Source organism: Terrapene carolina, unplaced genomic scaffold (genome assembly GCF_002925995.2).
Source record: "Terrapene carolina triunguis isolate 2854851 unplaced genomic scaffold, T_m_triunguis-2.0 Scaffold233, whole genome shotgun sequence".
Classification (NCBI taxonomy): domain Eukaryota; kingdom Metazoa; phylum Chordata; order Testudines; family Emydidae; genus Terrapene; species Terrapene triunguis.
The window spans coordinates 797614-808511 of record NW_020664584.1 but is presented as its reverse complement, the minus strand read 5'-3'; the positions used below and the strand labels follow the sequence as shown (position 1 = coordinate 808511).

Genomic DNA, 10898 nt, shown 5'->3' with positions numbered 1-10898 from the left:
CTTCTAAATCAGGCATTCAGAAACAGAATGAGCTAGACAAACTGGAGAAATGGTCTGAAGTAAATCGGATGAAATTCAATAGGGACAAATGCAAAGTATTCCACGTAGGAAGAAACAATCAGTATATAAAATGGGAAGTGACTGCCTAGGAAGGAGTACTGTGTAAAGGAATCTGGGGATAGTGGATCACAAGCTAAATATGAGTCAACAGTGTAACAGTGTTTCAAAAAAAGCAAATTTCATTCTGGGATGTATTAGCAGGAGTGTTGTAAGCAAGACCCCAAAAGTAATTCTTCTGCTCTACTTCACGTTGATTAGGCCTCAACTGGAGTATTGTGTCCAGTTCTGGGCGCCACATTTCAGGAAAGATGTGGAAAAATTGGAGAAAGTCCAGAGAAGAGCAACAAAAATGATTAAAGGTCTAGAAAACATGACCTATGAGGGAAGATTGCAAAAATTGGGTCTGTTTAGTCTAGAGAAGAGAAGACTGAGAGGGGACACGATAACAGTTTTCAAGTACATAAAAGGTTGTTACAAGGAGGAGGGAGAAAAATTGTTCTCCTTAACCTCTGAGGATAGGACAAGAAGCAATGGGCTTAAATTGCAGCAAGAGTGGTTGAGGTTGGACATTAGGAAAAACTTCTGTCAGGCTGGTTAAACACTGGAATAACTTGCCAAGGGAGGCTGTGGAATCTCCAGCATTGGAGATTTATAAGAGCAAGTTAGACAAACACCTTTCAGGGATGGTCTAAATCAGTGGTTCTCAACCAGGGATCCAGGGTCCCCTGCGGGGCTGCGAGGAGGTTTCAGGGGGTCCGTCAAGCAGGGCCAGCATCAGACTCACTGGGGCCCAGGGCAGAAAGCAGAAGTCCCACTGCATGGGGCTAAAGCCTGAGGCCCTGAGCCCCACCAACTGGGGCTGAAGCCGAAGCCTGAGCAGCTTAGCTTCATGGGGCTCCCTGTGGTATGCGGCCCCAAGCAATTTCTGTTTGCTGCTGCCTAACACTGGCCCTGGCTTTTATATGCAGAAAATCAGGAGTTGTGCAACAGGTGGGCCATGGAGGTTTTATAGCATGCTGGGCGGACCTCAGAAAGAAAAAGGTTGAGAACCCTTGGTCTAGATAATACTTAGTCCATGAGTGCAGGGAACTGGACTAGATGATCTCTCGAGGTCCCTTCCAGTCCTACCATTCAATTTTCTAGTCATTTCACCTCTCTGTCTCAGTATCCCTGTCTGAGAAAGGAGGAGAATATGAGTTCCCTCCCGGCCTCATGGGGTGCTGTGAGCCAGATTAATTAGCTAATTTCTGTCCAGTGCTCTGAACACAGAAAGCATGATGAAAATGCCACGTATTTGAAATAATGGAGGTACGTGAGGGCAGCCACAGCCCGGATCACTGTGATCATCTCTAAAACATTTTCCTTTCACTCATGTCATTGTTCCCACCTCAACCCTTTTCCAGGCACTTGAGAGGCAACATACCAAAATAGCCAGGTCCCTCACTACAGTCACCTAGCAGGACCACATCCTTCTTTCTTCGCAGTAGCTCCTGTTCAATGCTTGCACCCTGCCCTCTGTCTCTGAGCCACTCAGACGGTTCCTCCTCTTCCTTTTTGTATTGGGGAGGGGGGTGTCTCTTGTGTGAATGGCCCCTGCATGTTTCCTTTTGGCTTCTCTCACTCCTGTGCCTAATTGCCAGAATGATCCTTACCATTCCCTGTGGGCTGCACGCTCAGTCAAAAGGGTTGTCTCTGTGGCCAGTTCCAGGAGAGCTGGGTTCAGAGGACTGTTTTACAAGCTGTTTTGGAATCTGCAGATGGCTGGAATGGGAAACAACCATGTTTCCTTTTGGATTTTGTTTTAGGACAAGTGTCTCCTCCAAGGACCCAGACAAGCCTCAAGCAGATGCTGGTGCTAGTCCTGTCACCGATGCTGAGGACATGGATACAGATGCTGCAGCTGTGCAGAGTAACCTTGAGCTGCCCTTGGAAACCCAGCCTCCTGATCTGCATCAGAAGTGCTGGTTCGAAGGCCTGCCCAAGCGGCTCCACGTACCAGCTCCCAAAGTGCTCTGTAGACCAGCGACCCAGCGATGGATCAAACCCTGCTGCACTCGGTCATGTGGCGAGACTCTGGAGCACACTCTCACCATCCAGTACCAGGAGTGACAGTGTCTGTTCCTTGTAAGCTTCCGGACACTGGCTTTCGACTGAAGAGAAAATCTCTGGCATCCCCCTGTAACTTTCTCTCCTAGGCATTGAGTCACTGCAACTTTCTCTCCCCTAGCCAGGCTGGATCCTTCTTAATCCTGTCAAGGGCCAGAGGGAGTCACTGCAGAGACAGCTGAGGTGCTTCCCCCGCATCTTGCTGCCTGTGCACTGCCACGATTCTTAGTCCTTGCTGGCTCTGGGAAGCTGGAGATTGAATGGGCGACCTAACCTGGAATCGTCTATGTAGCAGCACGACAAGCGGCAGCTGGACTAGCATGGGGGTCCCCTCTTCTATAGGTTCTTATACCCCACTTCTCACCACAGTATCGAAGCACCTAGAATTTTCACACACCCCCAGCCATGGTGCCAGGGGGATTTGAACCCAGCCACGCTAGCAATGCAAGCAAGAGCTGTGCCCCAAGGCCACTTTTAATACTTTCCTGTTTTCCTTCCATAGCTAGAAACTCTTGTCTCAGGCACTCAGCACAGCCGGGGCAGGGCAAATTGGGTCAATCCAATGCAGAGCTTGTAGGTGTCTCCTTGAATTCTTTGCTGAAGTTATTCCCAATAACGGCAGTGCCTGACCCAGGTCACCGTTGGGCCTATTCTTAACTCAGTACTAATTATATAGAACCATACATACGCAGGGCACTTTGCCAGTCTAGTAAAAGACAATCTCTGCCATGTAGGGCTCACATTCGAAGTCTGCTCTCCTTGATTGTGAGTAACACATTGCCCCTAACAGAATACATTCCCTCCCCATGGAGGAGGTCACCCCACAGTAACAGGACCTTCCCCCCTTTGATGAAGTCCCATCATTCCCATCGACACTAATAGGATTATGACGGATATAATTATCATCCACATTAGCTCTGTCCCAGCATGAAGCATGCAGATTCCAAGGCGGATAAGCAGCTAAGCTACCCTCTCGCTGTGGGTTGGTGTTTAGGCCTAGAGAAGCCCCAATCACTGCACTCGATGATACCTCTCTCCAGAGAAACAGCACCGATGTTTGTTTTCCTTTCAGGGCTTGCAGATGTTCTGAGCTGGGCAGAGACTGAGATGAGGTTTCGAGAGAAAGATCAGCTGAGTGATGCACTGATCCATAATTCTACAAATAAAGGGAATAATCTGCATCCTTCAGACACAAAATGTGTCTCTAGCATTTGTCAAAGTGGGAGCTGATTGGATTGAGTTTGGCACAGGTGGCCAAAGGTGTAGTTTCCACCTCCCTTGCATTCACAGCAATGCAGACCTCTGAAGAGTGGGCTGGAATGAACACTCTGGTTGTTGACAGGTTTCAGAGTGGTAGCCGTGTTAGTCTGTATCAGCAAAAACAACGAGGAGTCCTTGTGGCACCTTAGAGACTAACAAATTTATTTGGGCATAAGCTTTCGTGGGCTAAAGCCCACTTCATCAGATGCATGGAGTGGAAAATACAGTAGGGAGATATAAATACACAGCATATGAAAAGATGGGAGTTGCCTTACCAAGTGGGGGGTCAAAGCAGTCACTTGAACTTCTTCTCGCTACAATAGGTAACTTTAATCCCCGTTGTAACTTTGTAACTCCACTAAAGTCAATGGCATTATTTCAGGGATGGATTTAGGTCAGTATGCTATCTTTAAATGAAACCCAAAGAGGAGCTCAATAGTTTACCAGCAAATGAGTTCCTTCTCCTAAACCAACAGTACTAGCAGAAGGTCATTTTTATGATCTCCTTCCATGGAGGGTTCTTCTCTCTGGGTCAGAAGGAAGAGCATTTCCTGGGACATCCTTGGCCCAAAGAGCTTTCATTTCTCCTAATCCACAGATCCAGGAGGGAATAGAAAACAACACAATCTTGTGCCCATCTCCTACTTCCAGAAGGCCTTAACACTGGTCACAGATAGGGTTAATGTGGTTATAGTAACAAGTGAAACATGCAGCAATGTGACGTCACACAGGCTGAACTGTGACACTTCCAGACCATGAAGTGATGTCATCAAAGTGGGCAGAAGAGAGCTTGTCTGGGCAAAGGTTAGATTCTGCCCTCATTTCCACCAGTGTAAATGAAAAGTGACCCTCACTCACATCAATGGAGCCTAATGTAAACAAGAGCAGATGCAGAATCAGGCCCTAGCTATGCAAAATGGTGTATAATCCCCCAACACACCCAGGTTAGAGTGATGAAAACAACTATGGGCAGGTTTATTTCTGTGATAACATCTACTAAGGCCTTGATCTTGCAAAGACTTACACATGTGCTTAACCTTATTTACTTCAATTATGTTAATGGAACTACTTACAGTGCATAAAGTTAAGCATGGGCATAAGTGTTTGCAGGATTGGGACCTCCAGGAAAAAAATCACCTAGACCCTGAAAGATCATTGAGAATTATGAATTCATTATGAATGATTATGTGTGTATAAAACGTGTGGTGCTAAAGAATCATTCTTAACAAATAAATACATAAACACTTTGTTATTGTAGGGTTGCTTATAAGGGCTGACCTGCACACACTGGTTTATTATGAATTGTTATTTATGTGTTTGTTCATATTGAGGTAACTCCTGGGGGCCCCAGCCATAGATCAGGGCCTCACTGTGCTAGGCACTTTACAAACAAAGAACAAAGAGGTGGGCCCTGCCCAAAGAGTTTAGAATCTAAGTTTAAAACAAGAGCAACAGGTGGATGTGATAAACAGAGTGAGCCCAAGGAAACAATGCAACGATACTAGTCAGCATGATAAACAGTGGTCACAGCTGCCTAGCCCATGCTATTGGCATCAAGGCAAAGGTTTGTTACTGCAGGTTGCTTATGAGTGCAGACCCACTGCCATTGGTTTTGTTTTACATAAATATTTGCAGCTTTTAAAACAGCGACAACCTCCATAGAAAAGGGGACCTTGAATTTCCTCAATTTTCTAATCCCTTTCCCCATTAAACATATGAGAAGCAGCCAGCAGGTGGCACTAGGATTTTACATTGCAATTCAATTCAATTGGTGTGGTAAGTTACCCAAGAGTGGCCAAGCCTAAGGAAAAAGACAAGACATCTCAGGTGTGTGAGGTTGGAGTGGGCACCACCTGCGCAGGCTGGGTCACACAGTGTGTTTGGAGTTTGATCCCTTGTGTCCATTTGTCATTCCAGATCAGGTTATCAGCCAGGATGGTTTTTCTATTAGGGCCTGATCTGAAGTGTGTTGAAGTCAGTAGGCTCCCTTGGGATCATGTCCTTAGTCTCCTATACCCCTTGCCATCTCCATGCTTCAATCTCTGCTGCTCCCTTTAGCTCCCTTTCCTACCTCTGGCTTTGCTGCCCTGTATACTTAACTGAGAATGTCACATGGCAATTCCCTGCTGCTGCGGAGTGTTCCGATTTCTTCAGTTCATCATCATTACTGTTACTATTTATTTGTATTGCAGTACAACCTAGGAGCCGCAAACATGGGCCAGAATCCCATTGTGCTTGAAGCTGTACAAGCACAATACAAAAAGTCCCTGCCCCAAAGCGCTTACAATACAAGACTAAAATGAGAGCCATCAGATGGATACAGCAGACAGACAAGGCAGTACAAACAATGAGACCTACAATATTGGTCAGCATGGCAGGCAGTGGTCTCAGCACACCAGCAGCCTAACTGTTGCCAAATATGTTGTAGGCATCAGGGCAAATGAGAGTTTTAAGGAAGGATTTGAAGGAGGACAGAAGTGGTTTTGCACGTTTACAGGGAGCCCCTCTTCTCCTTTCATACAGCAGTTGGTGGCTAGAAAAATTCCTTCCACAGTCTGCATGAAGCCCCATGTGCCCACCTGTGAACACGAGGGGGAGGGTGCATGGGAGGGAGAAGCAGGGTGGGGGTGGGTGACTGAGGTGTTTGTGTGCGCGGGCATGTGTGTGTTTGGGAGGGTGTGTGTGTGATGGGATCTGTATGTTTGTAAGGGAGTGTGAGCGTGTGTGTACGTGGGGGGTGTTTCTGTGTGCCACCAGGCGTTTGTACACCAGGTTACACCTTACACTAGGTTTGTAAGGGTGTGTACCTGAGTGCCAGGCAGCATGACCACAGAAGACCCCTATATTCAATACCTTTCTCCTGAGTCTCTCCTCTGGACCATTCTTAGCTGGCTCCCGGTGCTGCTCTTTAGAGAAATTTCCTGCTGCCCTTCCTCTGGAAGCCAGAGCCCAACATGCCGCCCGCTGGAGACGCCAGGAGGGGCCACATCAGTCTGGGGAGGATTGTTAAGAACGCCCAAGGCTGGGAACTAATCCACCTGCCTGCTAAGGCACTTTCCAGGGTCTTCTGATGCGAAGTCCCTCTCTTACAGAACCTGCAACAAGCCAGTTCCACCTGCGCTTCACCAGGGATCGATTTTGGGGGGGTATATGTGCGTGAGACTATTAATACCCCCCCAGTATTTCTTACCCCCCCCCATCCCTTGAGCTCAGCGCTCACACGGGCTCTGGCTATTCCTCTCCATCCGGAGACAGGTGTGGGGATGGCGGGGCTATGGGAGGGGCAGGGAGCTGGGGGAGGAGAAGGGGATGGGGAAGGCGCTGAACTCTCCAGATGCCTGAGCCGCCCAGCTCTGCAGGACCAGGGAAGGGGGCTTCCCATGGCTAGGTATTAAGGGGACTCCCCGCGGGGTTCCCCAACCCCCTGGAAGCTGCACTGGGGGGCGGGGGCATCACACAGCAGGGACCGAGCGGCCAGGGGGAGAACCCCCGGGAAATGCAAAGGGCTTGAGAGGCAGCTGGAGCCGGGCGCTGCGCGGGGCTCGGGGAAGCGCGATCGCGGAGTTTCCAGGACCATGAACTCCCCTTGCAGCGGGGGGCTGCTGCTGATCCCGGGCCCGGAGCCGCGCCGGAGCCCCTGAGGAGCGGAGCCGCCGGAGAAGGCGATGGGCCAGAGGCTGGGCACGGCGCTGCTGCTCCTCACGCTGGGTAAGGAACGGGCAGGCCGGGCGGCTCCGGTCCCGCAGGAGACACGCTCGAACCGGGCCCCGGGGGAGCCAGGCAGGGACCGGCCCCGCAGCAATAGGGCAGAGTCCCGCTGGGGGGCAGCCGAGCCCGGGGGCAGCACCGCCCCGGCGGGGTCACCCCAGCGCAGCCGGCGATGGCGCCCCCTGGCGCTGAGCTGCCGCGGTGCGCCACGAGCCCGGAGCCTGCAGGCGCCCCCAGCCCAGGCTGCCCTCGGGGGCGGCTTTTCTCTCGGCTTCCGCCCGGGAGGGGGAGCGGGGGGCGTGTGGCCCGCAGTGGGCACCGCGAGTTACATCCGCCACCCAGCCCCAGGCAGCCCCTGGCTGCAGCTTTCCCGAGCTCATCCCTTGGTGTGACGCGCCCAACCTCCGGGGGCAGCCGGGGGCCCTTCCCATCTTAACCCCGAGCCCAGCCTGGGCAGCGGAGCAGGAACCTCCCCCGGGCCCTTCCTGCTGGGGGCGTTAGTGGGTCCCAATTGCCGTGGAAATTACGGAGGTGGCTGCATTTCAGCCGCTCTCAGCTGGGGCAGAGAAGTCCCCTCTCCATGCAGGGCCGTGTGTGTGTGTGGGGGGGGCAAGTGGGGCAATTTGCCCCAGGCCCTGGGCCCCACAGGGGCCCCCACGAGAATATAGGATTCTATGGTATTGCAACTTTTTTTAATGGAATGGGCCCCCAAAATTGCTTTGCCCCAGGCCCCCTGAATCCTCTAGGCAGCCCTGTTTCCATGGGAGGGGGCACGGAGGATGCCATTCCCCTCTGCATGGAGCACTGCAGTTGGCTCGGAGCCCTGCTGGTTGGTTAGCCAGGAATAGGATCTCTTCTCACGGGTCACAGAGGGACAGGCACACAATAGAGACACAATACACTAAGCACCTGTCACCAGAGCAGCCTCTTCTCTCCCATCCTTTTCATAGTGAAAGAATCCTAGATTCCAAGGCCAGAAGGGACCATTGGGATCATCATAGAATATCAGGATTGGAAGGGCCCTCAGGAGATCATTTAGTCCAACCCCTCCCACCCTCCCTGCTCAAACAGGACCAAATTCCCAACTAAATCATCCCAGCCAGGGCTTTGTCAAGCCTGATCTTAAAAACCTCTAAGGAAGGAGATTCCACCACCTCCCTAGGTAACCCAGTCCAGTGCTTCACCATCCTCCTAATGAAAAAGTTTTTCCTAATATCCAACCTAAACCTTCCCCACTGCAACTTGAGACCACTACTCCTTGTTCTGTCATCTGCTACCACTGAGAACAGTCTAGATCCAGCCTTTTTAGAACCCCCTTTCAGGTAGTTGAAAGCAACTATCAAATCCCCCCTTATTCTTCTCTTCTGCAGACTAAACAATCCCAGTTCCCTCAGCCTCTCCTCATAAGTCATGTGCTCTGGCCCCCTAATCATTTTTGTTGCCCTCCACTGGACTCTTTCCAATTTTTCCACATCCTTCTTGTAGTGTGGGGCCCAAAACTGGACACAGTACTCCAGATGAGGCCTCACCAAGGTCGAATAGAGGGGAATGATCACGTCCCTCGATCTGCTGGCAATGCCCCAACTTATACAGCCAAAATGCAGTTAGCCTTCTTGGCAACAAGGGTACACTGTTGACTCATATCCAGCTTCTCGTCCACTGTAACCCCTAGGTCCTTTACTGCAGAACTGCTGCCTAGCCATTCAGTCCCTAGTCTGTAACAGTGAATAGGATTCTTCCGTCCTAAGTGCAGGACTCTGGACTTGTCCTTGTTGAACCTCATCAGGTTTCTTTTGGCTCGATCCTCTAATTTGTCTAGGTCCCTCTGTATGCTATCCCTACCCTCCAGCGTATCTACCACTCCTCCCAGTTTAGTGTCATCTGCAAACTTGCTGAGAGTGCAGTCCTCGCCATCCTCCAGATCATTAATGAAGATATTGAACAAAACCGGCCCCAGGACCAACCCTTGGGGCACTCCGCTTGATACCGGCTGCCAACTAGACATGGAGCCAGTGATCACTACCCGTTGAGCCCGACGATCTAGCCAGCTTTCTATCCACCTTATAGTCCATTCATCCAGCCCATACTTCTTTAACTTGCTGGTGAGAATACTCTGGGAGACCGTATCAAAAGCTTTGCTAAAGTCAAGGAATAACACATCCACTGCTTTCCCCTCATCCACAGACCCAGTTATCTCGTCATAAAAGGCAATTAGGTTAGTCAGGCATGACTTGCCCTAGGTGAATCCATGCTGACTGTGCCTGATCACTTTCCTCTCCTCTAAGTGCTTCAGAATTGATTCCATCATCTGACCTCCTGCATAGCACAGACCAGAGAACTTCCCCTAAATAGTTCCCAGAGCAGAGCTTTTAGGAAAACATCCAATCAATTAAAAAATGGTCAGGGATAGAGAATACAGCACATACATATCTTGGTAAATGGTTAGTTACTCTCACTGTTAAAGGTGTGCCTTATTTCCTGTCTGAATTGGTCTAGCTACAACTTTCAGCCTTTGGATCCTGTTAGACCTTTCTCTGCTAGACTGAAGAGCCCATTATTAAATATTTGTTCCTCATATCAGTACTTATAAACTAATCAAGTCACCCTTTAATTCTCTCTTTGTTAAACTAACAGATTGAGCTCCTTGAGAGTCTGTCACTATAAGGCAGGTTTTCTAATCCTTTAATCATTCTCCTGGCTCTTCTCTGAACCCTCTCCAATTTATCAACATCCATCTTGAATTGCAGACCCCAGACCTAGACTTAGTGTTCCAGCAGCAGTTACACCAGTGCCAGAAACAACGGTAAAATAACTTCTGTACTCTTATTCATCCAAGGATTGCATTAGTCCTTTTGACCACAGCATCACACTGGGAGCTCATGTACAGCTGGTTATCCACCACAACCCCCCAAATATTTTTCAGTCATGACTTCCCAGGATAGAGTCCTTTATCCTGTAAGTATGACTTACATTCTTTGTTCCTAGATGAATACATTTACATTTAGCGATATTCACATGCATAGTGTTTGCTTGCGCCCATTTTACCAAGCGATCTAGATTGCTTTGTATTAGTGACCTGTCCTCTTTAGTATTTACCACACCCCCAGTTTGTGTCATCTGCAAACTTTCTCTCAATAGTCATCCATGAGAAATCTTCCTCCTGAAATTCTGGGCACAGAGAGCTTGGGAACCACCCCAAAAGGAATCAAAAAAAGGGGCAGTGCAGGTTTGAATTCTTGGCCATTCTTCTTGCTATTTCCCCTTTGGGCAGAATGGGATTCATTGAGGGCTGGAATAGGAACAGGTCCCCACTTTGTGTCATCACTGAGTCCACTGATTTTTAAGAAGAAACCCTGTTTACTAAGGGCTAAAAAGTGCATTTCTCCCCTTCCCAGCAGAACAGAGAATGTTAATGGTTCCTTTTTTTCATATTTATTCCAGGGATGGAACGGTGTCTGTGTAGGGGAGGGTACTCTCCCTAGCTCTGCCCACAAACCTAGGGTTACCATACGTCCTCTTTTTCCCGGACATGTCTGGCTTTTCGGCACTCAAACCCCCGTCCGGGGGGAATTGCCAAAAAGCCGAACATGTCCAGGAAAATGGCGGCTCTGCTCCTCCCCTGACTCTTCGGCTCTGTTTAAGAGCCGAGCTGCCCGAGCGCTATGGGCTTCAGGCAGCCCCCTTGCCTCCGGACCCCAGCCGCCGGGCGGGCACTTCCCTGCCCGGGCTCTGGTGGCGCAGGGTCCGGAGGCACGGGGGCTGCC

General features: G+C 49.9%; 1 protein-coding gene across 1 annotated transcript in view; it reads left to right on the top strand.

The window, feature by feature from the left end:
• The first annotated feature begins 7091 nt into the window (after nt 1–7091).
• Nucleotides 7092–10898, top strand: part of LOC113407631 (neuritin-like) — a 13454-nt gene continuing 9647 nt past the window's right edge. The window contains exon 1 of the mRNA XM_026656754.1: nt 7092–7134. Within this exon, the coding sequence (XP_026512539.1) occupies nt 7092–7134 (43 nt within the window). The remainder of the gene's footprint in view (nt 7135–10898) is intronic.